Below are 22,186 nucleotides of genomic sequence, written 5' to 3'. Positions count from 1 at the left end.
AGAGCCCCAACACGACGTGGCATGGACTCGACTGTCTGAATTAGTGCTGGAGGGAACTGACACCATGAATCCTGCACGGCTGTACTTAAATCCGTAAGAGTACGAAGGGATGAAGATCTCTTCTTAACAGCACGTTGCAAGGCGTCCCAGGTATGCTCAGTAATGTTCATGTATGGGGAGCTTGGTGAACAGTGGAAGTGTTTAAACTCCGAAGACTGTTCCTGGAGAAACTCTGTAGCAATTGTGGACTTGTGGGGTGTCGTATTGTCCTGCTGGAATTGCCCATGTCCGTCGGAATGCACAACGGACATGGATGGATGCAGGTGATCAGACAGGATGCTTACGTATGTGTGACCTGTCAGGGTCGTATCTAGACGTATCAGGGGTCCCGAATCACTCCAACGGCGCACCAGCACGAACAGTCCCCTGCTGATATGCAGAGTCCATGGATTCTTGAGGTTTTCTCCATACCAGTATACGTACATCCGCTAGATACAATTTGAAACAAGACTCGTCCCACCAGGCAACATGTTTCCAGTCATCAACTGTTCATTGTCTGTGTTGACGGGCCCAGGCGAAATGTAAAGCTCTGTGTCGTGCAGTCGTCAAGGGTACAAGAGTGGGCTTTCGGCAACGAAAGGTCATATCGATGATGTTTCGTTGAATGGTTCGCACGCTGATACTTGTTGACGGCCCAGCATTGTAATCTGCTGCAATTTGCAGAAGTGTTGCACTTCTGTCACGTTGAACGATTCTCTTCAGTCTTCATTGGTGCTGTTCTTGCAGAAACTTTTTCCGGCTGCAGCGATGTCTGAGATTTGATATTTCACCGGAGTCCTGATATTCACGGAATATTTGTGAAATGGTCGTACGGGAAAATCCCCCTTCATCGCTACCTCAGAGATGCTGTATCTCATAGCTCGTGCACCGACTACAACACCACATTCAGACTCACTAAAATCTTGATAATCTGCCATTGTAGCAGCAGTAACCGATCTAACGCCTGCACCAGACACTTGTTGTTTTATATTGGCGTTGCCGACCGCAGCACCGTATTGTGCCTGTTTACATGTCTCAGTATTTGGATACGCATGCCTATACCAGTTTCTTTGGCGCTTCAGTGTATTATGATGATCGTTTCTCCCTATGTAGGTCGGTGTCAACGAAATATTTTCGCATTCCGAGAAGAAAGTTTGTGATTGAAATTGCATGAAAAGATTCCGACCCAACAAAAAAGTCTTCGTTTTAATGATGTCTACCCCAAACCCTGTATCACGTTTTTGACACACTTTTCCCTATTTCTCGATAACACAAAGCGGGTTGCTCTTCTTTGAATTTTCTCAATGTACTCCGTTAACTCTATCTGGTAAGGCTTGCAGACCTCGCAGCAGTACTCCAAAAGAGGACGGATAAGTGTAGTGTGGTGGTGGTGGTGGTAGTGGTGGTGGTGGTGGTGGTAAGTTCCATGGGACAAACCGCTGAGGTCATCGGTCCCTAGACTGACACACCACTTAAACTAACTTACGTTAAGGAGAAAACACACACACGCACACGCACACACACACACACACACACACACACACAAACACACACACACACGCCCACGCCCGAGGGAGGACTCGAACCTCCACCAGGGCGAGCCGCGGAAACCGTGGTATGGCGCCTCAAACCGTGTGGCTGCCCCGCGCGGCACAAGTGTAGTGTAGGCAGTCTCCTTAGTAGATCTGGTACATTTTCTAAATGTTCTGCGAATAAAAGGCAGTCCTCTCCACAACATTTTTATGTGTTCTTTGCAATTTAAGGTATTTCTAATTGTAATTACTAGACATTTAGTTGAATTTAAGGCCTTCGGAGTTAACTGATTTCAAGAAAACTCTTTTGAATGCCACTTTTGGACGTTTGTCTTGAATAATTCGAAAACTACGGTCTCTAGCGAAAACGTACTCTAGTAAAAAAATTTGACTGTATTAAATTTTCTAAAAGAATGTCCTTTTCATTTTTTCTGTAGGAGTAATGTTCGCGTGTAGTGAGCGAGAGAAATTCAAAACCTTGACCCTTGCGTGTGGTATTTGAAAGTTTCATGGGATGCACAGAACACATTAGTAGTGGTACCTTGATCAGCCTGTATATGCTGCGTAGTTAAGTCAATACCTGCCACACCGTACTGGATCTTCCTGGAAATATTCAAAGATTCTGCCACTCTGCTGATTGATTTGCTGACTGGAATCAAAGGACCGCTGTTGGCCCCTTTCAAATTTAAAACCTTTTGTCGTTGTTGTGGTCGTTGTCTTCAGGTGGGACACAGCCGTGAAGGAGCTCTCCACGCTGGTGTATCATGTGCGAGCCTCTTCTACTTACGTTAGTCAACCTAGGTCTCCTGCTAAGATTTTAATCTCCCACACTCCTCCCCATTACCGAAGTTGACTATTGTACGGTGTCTCAGGATGTGTGCTATCGACAGATCCGTTCTTTTAGTTAAATTGTGCTACGCATCTCCTTTCTCCCCAATGCCACCGAATCGTCATTAGTTATATGATCTACCAATTCATCTTCAACGTTTTTCTGCAGCACCACATTTCGATAACTTCCATTCTCTTTCTATATGATCTGTTTGTCTTCCACTTTTCATGCATTCCACGCAACACTGCGCTCCAGCCTAACACCTTTAGAAAAGACTTATAACACATTTTTGTTAGATATTAAAATACGTCACTTTTTCGGAAATAGTTTTCTTGCTATTGTCAATCTGCTGTTTTGTAACCCCGCAAACACATAATCCGGTTTTAAATTTTTATGCTTCATCCTTCGGCGTCGGGTTGGGGACCGTAAGGTAGCGTGATCGAACCCTTTGAACGACAGCATTTTTCAGTCTGCCCTTACGCTAGCCTTCACCTGGAAGGTATGCCAGGAACGATGTGTGGTTTGGATTCCACGTTAGGTTGCTGACAGACGGCTGAATATTCATCTTGAGAGACTCCCAGCGCATCATACCATTTACTGACCTGATATATGTATAAATGTCGTTGTACCGGCGCAGCTGTAGTGCTCAGGTCGCGAGTTTGTCGTCTTTAACTGAAGCGCTGATGTAACTGAGGAAGTGGTTAAAGCTTTCGATTCTACTGAATGATCCGATAAATTTCAAATTAGCGATACCAACAGCTTTTTCATTAATAACAAACAAAGCATATGAAGTATAAACAGCTAACAAGGAGTTTTGCATATGTTTCATTACAAAACGCGTTATTAGCTGTTTATACTTTGTCCGATTTGTTATTACAATCAATCAAAATTCAATTGCATTAACTCTTGTAGAAAGCATGTTCACAAAAATTATGCACTCTATTATCATATTCTTCTCTGGTTTGCACAAAGTCGCGTTATTTCAATACGATGTATGTGGCGCGCATCCTAGATATTAATTGTGCAGCCAATAACGCGAACCTCACCGTTCAACCCCTCGCCGCAGACTAACCAGACAGCACGAATTACTCCACTTCTTAGCACATATTTGGCGGGAGCCGAAGGTGCACGAAGTGCTTTGCCTGAATATCATTATACTAAAGCTAATGAAAATTGTTGTAAAAATGAGATGTGAAATAACTGGATTTTAACTCGCTACTGAGGATGTATTCATGCGGCTGACAATAAAACCTGAATTACGCTTTATTAAATATTAAGAACTGCAGCTAACAAATCTGGCGTGTTCGCTCCTGTGTCGACAGCCAGTCCTGCTAAACTGGCCCAATTCCTCTCGGAAATGGTACTGACTGTACCATCTGTTTTCTTCCTCTCCCCGCATCTCTTACGTCATGCATCATCTGCTGTAATCTCAGCCAAACTACGAAGAGAATCTTGAGAAGGAATATTATGGCTCCAGAGCCAGAAATATCACAAAATGTAAAGAAAATCGAGTTACGTCATTAATTTTAGTAGCGCCAATCCCACTTCAATTGTCACGAATCTAGTCTGGGCAAAAGAACGAACTTTAGGTAAGTATCCCTAATTTCTGATGAATGTATAACAAACATATACACCGCAGAGAGTAGATTTTTCATCTTAATCCCAGTGACAGATTTGCGGGTAACATACGTATAACAAAAGCAGCTGTTAACTTCCGCTCGGCAGTGCGGATTGTGTAATCAGTGCACAGCGCTTTTAGTATTATTATTGCACTGGGTTCACGTGTTACAGGTCACCTCGCATATGGTCAGCACGTGTGGCACGCGCTTCTCAAGGCCGTGATAAGGCCTTCCCCTTGCACACATGCCACGCTTCAGTGTTCATGACGTCGTATCTTCACTATGTGTGGTATAATAATATTATTATACTCGTACATTCAGTGGTGTATGTGAATAATGCTGGAAAATGTGTCTCGAATAGTAGAAATATGTAAAAAAATTAAAACGTCATGCTTCGTGCAGCAATTTTACTGTATCAACAGCAAAAATGTAAGCAATACATCACTTTCTGCGGGTCGTCAACGAGAAAAAAATTCGTAAAGGTTTGAAATTATGCGCAAAGTTTATTTCAAGTCTCCAAGTGCTCTCATTTCCAAACACTGGATGACTGAAGTATGACTATTCTCGAGTTGTGGGCTACACTGCTTTTTTCACCCTCACCACATTGACAGGTGGCTGGTTCCTACCCAGACAGTGATTTTTTCCAGACAATAAGTGATGTGTGTGCCAAGTTTGGCTGAAACAGGTGCAGTGGTTTAGAAGGAAATGTGGAACATGCACGCATACATACAGGGAGGTCAGAAACAGCCTGAAAGCTAGTATTGCATAGTAGGTTTGCTAAGCAATAGTTAATAAGGAAAAAATGCTATGTGTTTTGCCGTTCCCTAGCTATACAACATGAAAATTAACCAGTCAGGCCGTTGCACGCCAAAATTCAAGCGGCCCGCCAGATACGATTAGTGTCGGTTGTTGTCATAAAGTGTATCATAGAGCGCGAGACTGCTCGGCCTTTGTTGGGACTTCAATCCTTACCATCGTCCCATGTCCAATTTTTTTTTTTATCGCACTCTTCTTCGGTTTTAGGTAACCAAACGAAGCATACATTTTACAACACCTTGTCTGGCAGATCGCTTGAATTTGCGAGCGCAAAAGCCTGATTGGTTAAGTTCAGTGCTAATTGACTCTGAAACAGCGTAACGTATGGAACCTATCCTGGAACACCTTTCCAACTTTTTCGGAGTGTTTCTAACCAATGGTATTTAATAAAATATCCAGCACTTCCAGTACGAAGAAGCTATCGACAAGATGAATACTGCAATTGCTCAGTTATAACAAAGACGACATACTGCCAGTTGCCAGCACTTCTTTGTTGAATATATTCAAGGTCCATCCAAGTCATGTTGTGTAAACTTCCAGCCTGAAATTATGGGATAATCAAAGCAGTGCATCCTCCTTTGTGAACGTGCTGGAAAGAAGGATAGTGAGCCAAGACCACGGAATTCAGGGCAATAATTTGTTGAGAACTGCTTAACCTCATCTCTATCGCCTGCCTCTAAAAGACAAACAATCACAAACAGGTATTGCGCTTTGTTCATGAGAGAAATTTTACTTTTCACGAAATGTGAGTGAATTCGATGAGAATAAAGTTTTCTTTCGCAGAGCAGTGAGATCGTTTGCTCAACTTCAGGTTAAAGGGAGAAAATTGTTGGATTTGAGGACCGTTCTGCAGATTTGGTCTCTGTGCATTCTTTGAAATGCGTCAATCCATTCTCGTCTGACTCATCCCATTTTTATTTCATTTCTTTCATTCAACATTCGCTTCTGAAACAGCCTTGTATCATGTGAATATATCAATGCTGATTATGAACAGCCCCAGTGAGTGCAATGATTAAGCTGTCGTTTCCCCATTTTAAAATTCTCTCCACAATGGGTAGATGTTGCATGTTTTAGGTGCAAGTCTGGGATCCTTAATCAGCTTAAGAAGGCACAGGCGAATGTCAGTGACTACAGGCTAGTCACTGCGAGATCGCATCCATTTCAAAAGACATCGATTCACATCCTGACTGGTCCACAGACCCATCCACCTGTGTGTGGCCACTGGTGACTGCTTGGTGGACCCTACCGGCCTGAACCAAGAGTGTGTGGGTTGGCAGGTAGCGGCCGAGGCTAGCAGGATAAAGCCCACTGGTCGAACAGACAGACCCTGACCTTGTACAAGTCCACGGAACCATCAGCCACACACGGGCCACTGGCTCAGAGTAGATATGCTCAGTGGATGGGTTGTTGGACTCATCTGCCTGTATGCATAGGCCATATCAAAAGTGCTGGCACCCTCTCCCTTCTCCTGAGCGGCTTTCCCCTCCTACTCCCCCTCCCTCTCCCTCCCTTGTGCTCACCTTCAGTGTCTCTGCACTCCCTCCTGCCTTGTCTTCCCCCTTCATCTCCTGCCCCAGCTGTTTCCTGCCTCTTGGTGCACCCACTGACGCCCCTACTCTTTCCATCCTGCCCCCTCCCCTGCTGCCCCTTGCTTTCCCCTCCTTATCCATCCTCTCCGGCCTCTCCCTCGGCAGGTCCCACCTGTCAGTTTTATTCTTCATCGTGTGTGCTCGAAGTGGGTTTAAAGTGTGTTGTTCTGGAGTGTTTTTTAGTGTGGCCAACTTTTAACCTAAGCATGTGACTTCAGTGCCTTTTTTGTGTTCTACAACTCGTCAACTGTGGTTTTTAACTTAATGTCAAGTTTTTTAATTGTCCCCCATGAACGTCTCCATGTGTCTTTTTACCTCCATTATCACCCCTTACTCTGTTTCATGTCCCCCTCTTTTATCGCCTTATATGTAACATTTTATTTTTGTATTAGTTGTCATGTCACTCAGCTGAAGATGGGCGGATAGTGCCGCTGACAGCCCTCCCCTGCCCATATGGGGCAGGGGAATGAAACCACAATAAAGAAGAAAAAAAAAGTGCTGGCAAGGGCCGAGCGAGGGGCCACAAGCTGTGCAGACAGCCCGCCGTCTGCGTTGTTTCTGTCAGCTACCTAGCCACCGGCAGTCACAAACTACTACTCTGAGTATGGTGGACGCACAGCATGAGTGTCCATCAGCTCCAACTTAAAATGCTGGTACAATGACCTGTGGTGGAAACTTGGCCCAGTACTGAATACTGCTCATGTTTATAAGCCAAAGCTACAGGGTGACAGTTATTGAACTATGTGAAATAAAATCTTCATAATTTGAACGTTTTGGGTTGGGACGTTCAAACTGCACGGTTGGCTGCATGGCATGATAGGAATTAGTATGCGCTGTATGGTTCAGTTAAGTGACGAACCCCACTTTAATTTGCATGGGTTTGTCAGTAACCAAAATTGGCACGTTTGGAGGGGGGGGGGGGCTGAGAATCTGCATTTCGTGATTGAGGAGTCTTGTCACCCTCAACAGGTGACTGTGTGACGTGCAATATCCAGTCACAGAATAATCAGTGCGATATTCCTTGATGGCTCAGTGACTACTGAATGGTATGTGAAGACTTTGGAAGATGATTTCTTCCCCATTATCGAAAGTGACCCTGATTTCGACAAGATATGGTTCATGGAAGACGGAGCTCGACCCCATACAAGCCGGAGAATGATGTCCTGGAGCAGCACTTTTTGGACCGCATTCTGGCTCTGGAGTACCCAAAGGCCACTGACATGGACCTCGATTGGCCGCCATATTCTCAGGATCTGAACACATGTGACTCCTTTTTGTGGGGCTATATTAAAGATAAGATGTACAGGAATAACCGCAAAACTATTGCCGAGCTGAAAACAGTCATTCAGTAGGTCGTCAGGATATCGACACTCACGAGATATCGATGTTCCGACACTTCAGCGAGTTATTCAGAATTTCGGTATTCGTCTGTGCCACATAATCGCCAATGATGGCAGGTGTATCGAACATGTCATAACCTAAATCTGAATATCTGTAGTGAAGTTTTCATGTTGAATGGAATGTGTTCACGCCGTTATTTGTAACTAATTTAAGTTTTCTTTCATATAGTTCAATAATTGTCTCCCTGTATCTGTTCAGAGCACTGCTCTATACACTACTGGCCATTAAAATTGCTACACCACGAAGATGACATGCTACAAACGCGAAATTTAACCGACAGGAAGAAGATGCTGTGATATGCAAATGATTAGCTTTTCAGAGCATTCACACAAGGTTGGCGCCGGTGGCGACACCTACAACGTGCTGACATGACGAAAGTTTCCAACCGATTTGTCATACACAAACAGCAGTTGACCGGCGTTACCTGTTGAAACGTTGTGATGCCTCGTGTAAGGAGGAGAAATGCGTACCATTACGTTTCCGACTTTGATAAAGGTCGGATTGTAGCCTATCGCGATTACGGTTTATCGTATCGCTACACTGCTGCTCGCGTTGGTCGAGATCCAATGGCTATTGGCAGAATATGGAATCGCTGGGTTCAGGAGGGTAATACGGAACGCCTTGCTGGATCCCAACGGCCTCGTACCACTAGCAGTAGAGATGACAGGCATCTTATCCGCATGGCTGTAACGGATCGTGCAGCCACGTCTCGAACCCTGAGTCAACAGATGGGGACGTTTGCAAGACAACAACCATCTGCACGAACAGTTAGACGACGTCTGCAGCACCATGGACTATCAGCTCGGAGACCATGTCTACGCTTACCCTTGACCCTGCATCACAGACAGGAGCGCCTGCGATGGTGTCGTCAACGACGAACCTGGGTGCACGAATGGAAACGTCATTTTTTCGGATGAATGTAGGTTCTGTTTACAGCATCACAATGGTCGCATCCGTGTTTGGCGACATCGCGGTGAACGCACATTGGAAGCATGTATTCGTCATCGCCATACTGGCGTATCACCCGGCGTGATGGTATGAGGTGCCATTGGTTACACGTCTCGGTCACCTCTTGTACGCATTGACGGCACTTTGAACAGTGGACGTTACATTTCAGATGTGTTACGAACCGTGGCTCTACCCTTCATTCGATCCCTGCGAAACTCTACATTTCAGCAGGATAATGCACGACCGCATGTTTCAGGTCCAGTGTGGGCCTTTCTGGATACAGAAAATTTTCGACTGGTGCCCTGGCCAGTATATTCTCCAGATCTCTCACCAATTGAAAACGTCTGGTCTCTGGTGGCCGAGCAACTGTCTCGTCACAATACGCCAGTCACTACTCTTGATGAACTGTGGTTTCGTACCCTCTGTAATAAAAAAACTGAGTTAATCGATCATCGACGAACTTAATCGGATGTCTTACGACGTCCGCCCCGAGCAGATACAACGAACTAAAGCGAACAAAATGAGATAAAAAATGGTTGGTAGAGCACTTGCCCGCGAAAGGCAAAGGTCCCGAGTTCGAGTCTCGGTCCGGCACACAGTTTTAATCTATCAGGAAGTTTCATATCAGCACACACTTCGCTGCAGAGTGATAATCTCATTCTTCGTATTATTTATTGGACACACATTTTATAATGAAATGCAGTCAGTGTGGACCGATATTTTATTTTAGTAGATTGAGGAGCCCCCCTGTTATTGAGATCATTAATGCTTTTTTAAACAACTAACATCCAGGACTCGTTTTTCGGAGCCACCCTTTTCATGTCCTTATTCCACTGCGCAACAATTTCATTGCCGCATATGAGTTTGAGTGATCTGCCTCTCAAGAGGTCCAACTGATGCAAATCGTTGTGACTGCAGGAAGGTGTCTCCAGATCGTTTGGCGTCTTTCAGCTTTTTCTTTGCGAACTAGAAGAAAAACTGAATTACATGTGTGCTAGTAATCGGTTTCCTTTTTTCAGTATCTGTCGTTTTCACCAGATCCTTGTGTGATCTGTGAAAATGTTCACAAATTTTACAGTCACAGGAAAATTTGAACCGAAATCAATCACTTTAAAGTGACAAGCTTTAAATATTCCAGAGGAATGCTGCCTAAGTAAGTCAGACCTGTACAGTCATTTCCTTCTGAGTTTTTAGTTTTATTCTCTATAAGACCTCTTGTCGTAGCATCTTAGCAACCTTCCGAAATGTACTTACCAAGTATGTCAGCCTGCGGCAGCCACTTGGAAATCATGACATTGTCCGGCTTTCCAGGCAGATTGTCGTCTTCGAACTTCCAAAGGACCCTCTGCTTAATGCGGGAGAAGACTTCAATAAAAGCCTTTTTGGCCTGCGGCCTCAGGTCGGTGCCTTTGATGTAGCTGCCAAGGCTGAAGTATATCACCCCATCTGGAGCTTCATCGAGGAACTTTTGCAGGTCCTGTAGGAAAAAAATTACGGTAAATGTGTAGTTATAAAATCGCATAATGTGTTCTAAATTCAATACTTTGGGTGATAAAAGATGTGATATGTAAGACAAACGAAAGTGGTTAGGTATAATTTGTAATGTAGAACAAGACAGAGAAATGAGGATATGGGGCAAAAATTAAACATTTTATCTGATTTATGAAATAATGAATTACAGGGACAAATGAAAAGAGCATATAACAAGAATGTAAGGAACAGGATCATAAAGTATCTGTTGAAAAATAAGCCGAAACACAGAAGATAGGAGGTACGTCTACGTCTACATCCACATGCACATCAACATCCATACACTGCAAGCCATGGCGGAAGGTACTTCTCGTACTATTGTCATTTTGCTCCTACCGTGCTCGATTCGTAAGTGAAATGTGCGAAGAAATTGTCTGTAACCTCTCTATTAGCTCTAATTCCTCACATTTTCTCGTCGTCGTCGTCGTCGTCATTTCGCGAGACAAGTGTGGGAGAAAGTAACATGTTGCCCGATTCTTCTTTGCATGTTCGTTCTAAGAATTTCAACAGGGATGCTCTCAATGATCTGCAGCGTGACTACACCGAAATGCCCTATTCTTATAGGATGCTTAAAAATAGTAGATCTTTGTTTCACATTGATTGATAATAGTAATACTACTAATATTTAAGTGTATTAAGCAAGGTGAGAAACGATCACGAATTCATACTGTATGTGGTCATCAGTTCGCAAAAGCTGCCAATCGGTTGACAGTAGTCAGAGTTATTTCCAGGTGCTTATGAAGGAATGTCAACCAGCTCATCCTGGGTTCGGGAACAGCATTCACAACGGAGCCGCGTTTTTGCTGCTGGAATGTTTTACAGGACTGTGAACAAATAACTTTAAACTAAGCCTGCTGATTATCTTTTAGTCTCTTGAGCTACAAAGCTGCTAACTGCCTGTAAGAATTGAAGTAAATACATAAAACGAGATTTCTATTAAGGAAACAGAAAAAATGGTGGTAAAAATTACTAATTTCCTAAAAATTTTGAGGTTAAGTATGGTTATTAGTAAACTCTAAAATAGAGTTAATTTATTATATATATATATATAATCATCTCATTTAAGGAGAAACTAAATGTAACAGAATATGCTAGTTGGAACATCGGTACAGTAACTAAATCACAAGCGCCGATTTACTAAAAATTAGATTATTATATGACAATGACAGCTTCTGAGAAATCTCAAAACTGCATGATTCTTTGCGTTGAAGTTCAGGGGTTATCTATTCTTTCGCAGCATCTGTGAAGCATAAATGCTGATTTGCTACGAAATAAGTTACGTATCCGAAACACCTGTTGCTACGGTCGCAAGTTGGAATCCTGCCTCGGACATGGATGTGTGCGGTGTCCTTAGGTCATTTAGGTTTAAGGAGTTCTAAGTCTAGGTGACTGATCACCTCAGATGTTAAGTCCCATAGTGCTTAGAGCCATTTGAATCATTTGAACGAATCTCGTAGGTGCAGTCTCACGCGAAGGAAAATTCTGTAGTCGGCTTTTATATGTAAATAAATGTGCGGAGTCCTGGTGCACGCACAAGTGTTTCGGAGAACACCGTCCACCGTACGCTGTTGAACAGGTAGCTCTGTAGCGGACCCCCCCTACGTGTTCACATGTTGACCCATCGACATCGTCAATTACGATTGCAGTGTGCACGGAACCATCGGGATTCGACCGTCGATCAATGGAAACGTGTTGGCTCTTCGGGTGAAACATTTCTGCTACACTGCGTCATGGTCGTCTCCACAAAGGCTGTCAACGAGGTGAACCACGACTCGAAACGTGCAATGCACCACGGTCGCTAACTGGTGGGAGCAGCATTATGCTATGGGAGACATTTTCCTGCGCTTGAATGGGACCTGTGGTGGTAATCGAAGACACGCTGACAGCTGTGAACCACCTGTGTCGCACCCCACTTGAGGTCTTCCCCGAAGGCGATGTCACCTTTCAGCAGCCAGAACCGCGCTACCGTGGTTTGGGAAGTATTATAGTGAACTCTCGTTGATGGCTCGGCAACCACATTCGCTTGATGTAAATCCTGTGAAACCCATCTGGGCCGGCCGAAGTGGCCGTGCGGTTAAAGGCACTGCAGTCTGGAACCGCAAGACCGCTACGGTCGCAGGTTCGAATCCTGCCTCGGGCATGGATGTTTGTGATGTCCTTAGGTTAGTTAGGTTTAACTAGTTCTAAGTTCTAGGGGACTAATGACCTCAGAAGTTGAGTCCCATAGTGCTCAGAGCCAAACCCATCTGGATCGCTATTGGGGCCATCACCGGGTACGCAGATCCGCGCCTCGTTATTTACGTGAATTACATGACCTGTGCTTAAACATCTAATGCCACATATACCTGCACAAACCTACCAACACACTATCGGATCGCCGATACGCAGAATCAGTGATGTATATCGTTTCAGAGACGGACAGTCAAGCTATTAAGCTGGTGGTCATCAATTTTTAGCTCATCAGTGTATTGTCTGACGTGGTTGGTTTCAGTTAAGACTTAATTAGCAATCTCTGGTTTCTAAATGAAAGAACTCAATCGGTAGACCTACTGTCTGCCGCGATCGATATTGGTTAAAAACTTAATTAGCAGTCTCTGGGTTTTAGACATGTGATTGGGAACTATTTTGATGATAATTACGGCCGGCCGCTGTGACCGAACGGTTGTCCCGCACGGTAGCTCAGCGTGTTCGGTCAGAGGGCTGCTCGCTCTCTGTAATAAAAAAACTGAGTGAGGGAATCAACGATCAACTTGATCAGATGTCTTGTGACGTCCGCCGAGGCCAAACGCAACGAGCAATACCGAACAAAAATGAAAAAAAAAGCGGTTCTAGGCGTTTCCGTCCGGAACCGCGCTGCTGCTACGGTCGCAGGTTCGAATCCTGGCTCGGGCATAGATGTGTGTTACGTCCTTAGGTTAGTTAGGTTTAAGTGGTTCTAAGTCTAGGAGACTGATGAATTCAGATGTTAAGTCCCATACTGCTTAGAGCCATTTGAACCATTTTATAATAATTACGGAAACATGCAGTTCATTATTTTGTTTGTTCTCTGTGGAAGTGCAAAGAACGGAGATTGTTTGTGGTTTATGAAATGGACTACAATTGTAGTTTCTCGTACTCTGCTAATAAAAAACGAGGGGCGTCTCATTTAAACAAACCAGTTCAAAATTTAATTATTCATACAATACCAGCTCCTCGCTAACGCTTTATTACAACCTCAAGATAACGGATTCACAACCCAGGTGCCGTTTTATGCGCAGGGGACAGCAATTACAGAAAACTGTAGGTTGGTGAAGACTGTTCATAACTTACGCATTCCACTCAGCGCGGTGGAAGCAAATAGACAACTTGAGTGTACTGAAATCTTAGTACAAATGAGATCAGTGACACGTCATCTGTTGTAACACAGAGGAGATATGAAGGAAGGAAACTTTCGAGCGAAGGGATTTACAATAAAAACGTAAATCACTCTCGATATGTCTTTCACTTACCGTAACCTCACATCCGTGGAGCTTGTTTCAGTTACTTTTGTACTGAATCATTTGTTAATTGTTAGGTCTCTTCTGTGTAACTGTGCCTCCTAAAATGGAAACAAAAAGCAGAGTGCAAAGCTCGTCTGACAGCCCACGGTTAAGCTGAGCTGAAGCTTTCCAAACGCAAGCAGCGAGACGGTTAGAAAAGAAGCAAAGATTACAAGAGAGAATAATTAAATCGCTAAAAGGAAAGTAGGAACTGTCCGTTTAGAAAGACCAATTTTAGTGAAAAAAATTGGAGAAAATAGAGATTAGTCTGTAACAAAGAGTAGAGAACTCGAGAAACAACATGAGCTAATGCAGCAGCAAATCTTTGCCCCTCCAGCAGCAGATAAAGAAACGCAGGTCGAGGGTGAGGTAACAAGACCGGTAGAAGTAGATTTTAGTGTTCAAAAATCCGTTGAGGAGGACGGGACCAATACGTATGTCCTCGTCACTGGCTGTAGTCCTCCGAACGCGGTCAGTGACGCATATAGCCAGACAAGCAGTTTAGGCGCATTATTAGAGAGAATAACAGACTTTGCGGTGGAGCAGAGAGAAGCAAAACGGGAATTAACACTGCTACGCCCACATGTAAGCCAACACTTTTCTGGCAGTTGCTTTTATGCCCTCATTCATGGGAAAACCTGCCGAAAAGTCCACTTATTTTTGCAAATAACCTTGACCGTGAAACCTCCTGGCAGATTAAAACTGCCTCGGGACCTCACACTGGCAGAAGTACAGCTGTGAGGGCGGGGCGTGAGTCGTGCTTGGGTAGCTCAGTTGGCTTTGATCAGAGAGCTGGTTGGCTTCTGTAATAAAAACTTAGTGGAAGGATCAACAAACGAACTTGACCGGAAGTCATGTGACGTCCGCAACGACCAAACACAACGATCAACTACGAACAAAATGAAGGTAAAACAAAAAAAAGTTGGTAGAGCACTTGTCCGCAAAAGCCAAGGTCCCGAGTTCGAGTCTCGCTCCGGCACACAATTTTAATCTGCCAGGAAGTTTCATATCAGCGCACATTCCGCTGCAGAGTGAAACTCTCATTCTGTTAACCCTGACCGTTTTTGTAAAATGAGTTTGTTACATAACTCAAATTAGTGCGAGATGCTTGCATAGACACTGAGGTGACAAAAATCATGTGATAGCGATATGTTCATATACAGATGACGCCAGTACCGTCTACACAAGGTACAAAAGGTTTCAGATGTGATTATGACCTCACGGCGGGGATTAACAAATTTTGAATGCGGAACTATTGTTGGAGCTAGACACACATCGTACTCCAGTTCGGATATCGTTAGGGAATTCAATATTCCGAGATTCACAGTGTCAAGAGTGTGCCGAGAATACCAAATTTCAGGCGTTGCCTCTCACCACTGACGAGGCAGCGGCCGACGGCCTTCACTTAACGACCGAGAGCAGCGCTGTTTACGTAGAGTTGTCAGTGCTAACAGACAAGCAACAATGTGTGAAATTACCGCAGGAATAAATGTAGAACGTACAACGAACGTACCCGTTGGTACAGTGCGGCGAAATCTGGCGTTAATGGGCTATGACAGCAGACGACCGAAGCGAGTGCGTTTGCCAACAGCACGACATCGCCTGCAGCGCCTCTTCTGGGCTCGTGACCACATCGGTTGGACCCTAGACGACTGGAAAACAGTGGCCTGGTCAGATGAGTCCCTACGTCAGTTGGTAAGAGCTGATGGCAGGGTTCGAGTGTGGCGCAGACCCCACGAATTCATGCTCCGAAATTGTCACAAGCCACTGTGCAAGCGGGTGGTGACTCCATAATGGTGTGAGCTGTGTTTACATGGAATGCTCTGGACCCTCTGGTCAAACTGAACCTATCAATGACTGTAAACGTTTATGTTCGGCTACATGGAGACCATTTGCAGGCACTCATGGACATTATGTTCCCAAACAACGATGGTATTTTTATGGATGACAATGCGTCATGTCACCTTTCGCAATTGGTTTGAAGAACATTCTGGACAGTCCGAGCGAATTATTTGGCCACCTGGATCACCCGACATGAATCCCGTCGGACATTTATGGGACATAATCGAGATGTCAGTTCGTGCACAAATCAGGCACTGGCAACACCTTCGCATTTATAAAAAAAAAAAAAATTGTTCAAATGTGTGTGAAATCTTATGGGACTTAACTGCTAAGGTCATCAGTCCCTAAGCTTACACACTACTTAAATTATCCTAAGGACAAACACACCCACCCATGCCCGAGGGAGGACTCGAACCTCCGCCGGGATCTGCCGCACAGTCCATGACTGCAGCGTCTAAGACCGCTCGGCTCATCCCGCGCGGCTCGCATTTAACGACAGCTATAGAAGCAGCATGGGTCAGTATTTATGCAGGGGGCGTCTAACGACTTGTTGAGTCCCTGCCACGTCGAGTTGCTGCTCACGCCTTGAAAAATCAGGTCCGACACGATATTAGGAGATATACCATTACTTTTGTCACCTTACTGTATGTGGAATCTGTTGGCACACTCCGAAATGCGAGGACATCTGAAGTACTAGCATAGGGATTGACAGAGGTATTCTCAGAAACCTGGGACCAGTTGCTACCGCGATAAGCTCTCCACTTTGAGGCAAAAGCCGAGTGAAGAATGGGAAGCGGTTGCGAATCGCATTCAGATAGCGTCCTACAAAACCTTCATCCATGACACTGATTAGATCCGAAATGAGATGCTACAAGAGGAAGCTGAGACACAGGCTATGCGTGGAACTGCTCTACAAGTGGGTTTTCAGGTTAAGTGGGCTCCCCCAGATCCCTGCACGAAGCAGTACGGGTATCTATCCTCTGGGAATTACGTCCACTTACGTGTGTGAATACCTAAGGTATCAAACTGCTGAGGTCATCGGTCCCTAGACTTACACGCTACTTAAACTAATCATCTTGGGGTTGAAGCTCTTTTCTTCCGTGTTTGCTTTAACAATACGTATGTTTTTGGATGGGTCCACCATTAGCAAAAGAATTTTGTTTTTTAACCCAAACATGTTTCACTGCAGTTGCAGCATCTTCAGTGGGCTTTTATTTTTCATCTGTTAAAGAGTGTTCTTTGCTGTTTGTATACATGTAGCTATTAGTTTTTAAATCGTAATTACAGATATTTGAAAAAAAACACATAAATTACGGATTCATACCTTTTTACCACATGGTGTGGCTTTTCTGATGTGTTGTTTTTCTACAGTGACCGGTTTGTTCCACAGTTTGTGGCTTAAACAATTTATCTAGTTTAAGGTGTAAGTGGTTGCTGATGACAAAATGTGGAACAGAACGGTCACTGTAGAAACACAACACACCAGAAAAACCACATCATGTGGTAAAAAGGTATGAATTCGTAAATTATGTGTTTTTTCAAATATCTTTAGTTACGATTGAAAAACTAATAGCTACATGTATACACACAGCAAAGAACACACTATCTTTAACACATGAAAAATAGAAGCGCACTGAAGATGCTGCAGCTGCAGTGAAACATGTTTGGGTTAAAAAACGAAATTGTGTTTTGCTAAAGACTGACCCTATCCAAAAACATACGTACTTAAACTAGATTAACCTAACTTACGCTAACAACAACAAAACAACAACAACAAAACACACACACACACACACACACACACACACACACACACACACACACACACCCATGCCCATGCCCATGCCCGAGGGAGGACTCGAACCTCCGGTGGGAGTGGCAGCGCAGTCTGTAACATGGCGCCTCAAACAGTACGGCCACTCCGTGCGGCACACTTATCAAACACAGTTACTTAACTTGCAGTGTATAACCTATCTTTTACTTCCCTATGGTTGCTATAAGAGCTCTTCGCAGTATATATTACACCAGTTATTTCTTAAACTTGAATTTCGCCGTTACGGAGAAGTAGATTTTAACTGTTATCAACTGATACTGTTTAGTGCACTTTCGCATATTCTACTGACACTTTACCCAAATGAGTTAATTCAAATTGCTCTTTCCTTTGGAATTCAACCAATTTAACGAAACCGCCAGCACTGTGGTTTCCCGAGTACCCTTTATACAGGGTGTTACAAAAAGATACGGCCAAACTTTCAGGAAACATTCCTCACACACAAAGAAAGAAAATATGTTACGTGGACATGTGTCCAGAAACGCTTACTTTCCATGTTACAGCTCATTTCATTACGTCTCTTCAAATGACATTAATCATGGAATGGAAACACACAGCAACAGAACGTACCAGCGTGACTTCAAACACTTTGTTACAGGAAATGTTCAAAATGTCCTCCGTTAGCGAGGATACATGCATCCACTCTCCGTCGCATGGAATCCCTGATGCGCTGGTGCAGCCGTGGAGAATGGCGTATTGTATCACAGCCGTCCACAATACGAGCACGAAGAGTCTCTACATTTGGTACCGGGGTTGCGTAGACAAGAGCTTTCAAATGCCCCCATAAATGAAAGTCAAGAGGGTTGAGGTCAGGAGAGCGTGGAGGCCATGGAATTGGTCCACCTCTACCAATAAAGCGGTCACCGAATCTGTTGTTGAGAAGCGTACGAACACTTCGACTGAAATGTGCAGGAGCTCCATCGTGCATGAACCACATGTTGTGCCGTACTTGTAAAGGCACATGTTCTAGCAGCACAGGTAGAGTATCACGTATGAAATCATGATAACGTGCTCCATTGAGCGTAGGTGGAAGAACATGGGGCCCAATCAAGACATCACCAACAATGCCTGCCCTAACGTTCACAGAAAATCTGTTGATGACGTGATTGCACATTTGCGTGCGGATTCTTGTCAGCCCACACATGTTGATTGTGAAAATTTACAATTTGATCACGTTGGAATGACGAAACTAAAATGAGCTCTAACATGGAAACCAAGCGTTTCCGGACACATGTCCACATAACATCTTTTCTTTATTTGTGTGTGAGGAATGTTTCCTGGAAGTTTGGCCGTACCTTTTTGTAACACCCTGTATGTTGTTGTGGAGTAAGACACGATAAAGTTTGTAAACACTAATACTGAAGTGAAATTAGTACATATGGTAAGTACAGACTGAGTACACATATCGCCCTGAGAAACGCCTTCGCGCCGGAAGTTCTGAACAGTGACAGCCACTTAAAGGTAGCAGTGAAAGCTGGAGGAAATACTTTTGACATTTTGTGACATTGCATTTGGTTATGAATTGGTCATTCGCGTGATCCAACCAGATACGTGTATCGGAGTCACTTCATAGCTATTTAAATTTGACGGCCGTTCAAGTACACGAGACTCCATCGAGTAGAGGCGAAGCTTACTCTTCCCGTTACCTCCATCCTGCGGCTCACGCTCACAGCTGTTTCCTCCCGTGTTGCATGGAACCCCCCCCCCCTCCCCCCAGACCCACCGCTCTCCCCCTCCACGAGTCTCCGCTTCTCGGACGTCAGCTGAGCCAACGAACTCTTGCTCCCTTCCCTTCCGCCCCTCACCAGCCTCTCTAGATGAGAGCTGCTGTGACGTCAAGCTGCCACAGCCGACATTGTCAGATACTGCGCTATTCAGTGACCAGCTGATAGTGCCTTCACTAGAAATTCTATTCCCGGAGTGAACCCCAGAAACAAATTCGTACACAACAAATCAAGAGGAGTTTACAAACCTCTGTGATAGACTTCTCATTCGAGAAGGCCCCTCCTCGACTGGTAGATTCGTTAATGTAATAAAACCGCACTCAATTAGCCTTCACAATGAAGTTTGTCGATAATCCTAAATGGCTTGTCTGTTGTAACAACACATGTTCCATAATTACGGTTAGGTATAACTCCAATTGCAAAAGTGCGATAAGAAATAATGTCCCTCTCATTGTAGGCTTCCAATCCTTCAAGAGCTTTGTCAGTACCTCTCACAACAGCAATTGTTATCCATGCATTGCCACTAACTACTTCTGTTGTAGTACAAGAAAATTGAATCTTGCAACCAACAAAAGTAATAGGTCCTTGCAGTAACTCCTGTTGACCAGTCTCATTTGGTGTAATTGAAAATGTATCCACTGTCTTGTGCACTGAAAGTGTGTTCCTCCTCCTGTATCTTCTACGACGGTACGGCATGGCTGTGTGCTTCGTGCGGCTGCCTCGAGTCGAATGAACATGCTGCTGCCTCTCCACACAGTTATCAAGCACCATGACGTCAGAACTTCCGGCCCCCACTCGCGCACACAGCGCCAGCGCGCCTTATCAGTGTTGCGCAATCTTGATTTTCCAGCAACACGGGCCTAGTAATACTAGGGCCCGTGTTGCCCGGCTGCCTCGCTCAGCGGCAAAGTCCGCTTCAAGGTCACACGCCTTACACAGCAGCACAAGGCAAATTCACACAGCCATGAGTGGTAAGGAAATCAACCGATGAGCAGAGTCGAATTCAGACGAACATCAGAGAGGCATTGCTCCTCCCCTGTCGTTATATCTGACAAACATTCGTCTCCTGAAGCTTTCGAATACTGTGTCCGTCGTCCCTCTGACCTTGACCACATCAGTATCCTCCGATACCGATTCAGTGTTAAGCATCGCGAATCAGCCTCTTAATGCTCAGAACAGCCGCTGGGCTCTATTGTATGTGTCTGTGGAGGTGCATTACCTCATTTTCGGGGATGATATCCAGGCAAGGCCTCCGCCTTTGTACAACCACCTTTTTTAATATTTACACTGAGGTGACAAAAGTCGTGAGACAGCGACGTAAACATGTTCAGATGGTGATAATATCGCATACATAAGGTATAAAAGGGCAATGCATTGATGGAACTGTCATTTGTACTCAGATGGCCATGTGGATGGAATTTACAGACTTCGAACGCAGAATGGTAACTGGAGCTAGACACAGGGGCACTCCATTTCGAAAATCGTTAGGGAATTCGATATTCCGAGATCAACAGTGTCAAGAGTGTGCCGAGAAGACAAAATTTCAGACGTTACCTCTCACGATGGACAATACAGTGGCCGACGGCCTCCGCTTAACGACCGACAGCAGTTGCGTTTGTGTAGAGCTATCAATGTTAAGAAATTACCTCATGAATCAATGTGGGACGTACGACGAACGTATCTCTTAGGACAATGCTGCGAAATTTGGCATTAATAGGCCATGACAGCAGACGACCGACGCGAGTAGCTTTGGTAACAGCATGACGTCTCTTACAGATCTCTCTTGGGCTCCTGGCCATTCCGCTTGGACCCTAGACGACTGGTAAACCGTGGCCTGGTCAGATAAGTCTCGACTTCAGTTGGTAAGAGCTGATGGTTGGGTTTGAGTGTGGCGCAGACCCCACGAATCTACGCACCTGAATTGTCGACAAGGCACTGTGCAAGCAGGTGGCGGTTCTCTAATGGTGTGGGCTGTGTTTGCATTCAATGCACTGGATTGTCTGGTCCAACTGACCCGATCATTGACTGGAAATGATTATGTTTCACTACCTGGTGACCATTTTCAGCTATTCTTGGACTTCCATAACGATGGAATTTTTGTGGATGATAATGCATTGTGTCAGCCGGCCACAACTGTTCGCCATTGGTTTGAAGAACATTCTGGACAATTCGAACGAATTATTTGGCCACCCACATCGCCCGACATGAATCCCATCTAACATTTATGGTACATAACCGAGAGCCAGTTCATGCACAAAGTCCTGCACCGGCTAAAGAGGCAGTATCGCTCAATATTTCTGCAGGAGACTTCTAACGACTTATTGAATGTGTGCTAGGTCGAGTTGCTGTACTACACCGAGCAAAAGGAGGTCCGACACGGTGTCCGAGGAATAGAAAAGCAACTGAAATCACTCAACGGAGAAAAGTCCACGGGACCTGACGGGATACCAATTCGATTCTACACAAAGTACGCGAAAGAACTTGCCACCCTTCTAACAGCCGTGTACCGCAAGAGGGACGGAAGGTTCCAAATGATTGGAAAAGAGCACGGGTAGTACCAGTCTTCAAGAAGGGTCGTCGAGCAGATGCGCAAAACTATAGACCTATATCTCTGACATCGATCTGTTGTAGAATTTTAGAACATGTTTTTTGCTCTCTTATCATGTCATTTCTGGAAACCCAGAATCTACTCCGTAGGAATCAACATGGATTCCGGAAACAGCGATCGTTTGAGACCCAACTCGCTTTATTTGTTCATGAGACCCAGAAAATGTTATATACAGGCTCCCACGTAGATGCCATTTTCCTTGACTTCCGGAAAGCGTCCGATACCGTTCCGCACTATCGTCTGATAAAGTAAGAGCCTACGGAATATCAGACCAGCTGTGTGGCTGGGTTGAAGAGTTTTTAGCAAACAAAACACAGCATGTTATTCTCAATGGAGAGACGTCTACAAAGGCACCTGGTG

At 44.6% G+C, this 22,186-nt stretch overlaps 1 protein-coding gene across 1 annotated transcript in view; it reads right to left on the bottom strand.

Annotated features, from left to right (window-relative positions):
• LOC124544959 (UDP-glycosyltransferase UGT5-like) overlaps positions 1–22,186 on the bottom strand; it is a 134,804-nt gene that overhangs the window by 37,472 nt on the left and 75,146 nt on the right. The window contains exon 4 of the mRNA XM_047123706.1: positions 10,028–10,250. Coding sequence (XP_046979662.1) covers positions 10,028–10,250 — 223 coding nt within the window. The remainder of the gene's footprint in view (positions 1–10,027; positions 10,251–22,186) is intronic.

This window comes from Schistocerca americana, chromosome 8 (assembly GCF_021461395.2).
Source record: "Schistocerca americana isolate TAMUIC-IGC-003095 chromosome 8, iqSchAmer2.1, whole genome shotgun sequence".
NCBI lineage: Eukaryota > Metazoa > Arthropoda > Insecta > Orthoptera > Acrididae > Schistocerca > Schistocerca americana.
Note: the sequence above shows the minus strand (reverse complement) of the source record. Positions and strands in the feature narration are given on the sequence as shown.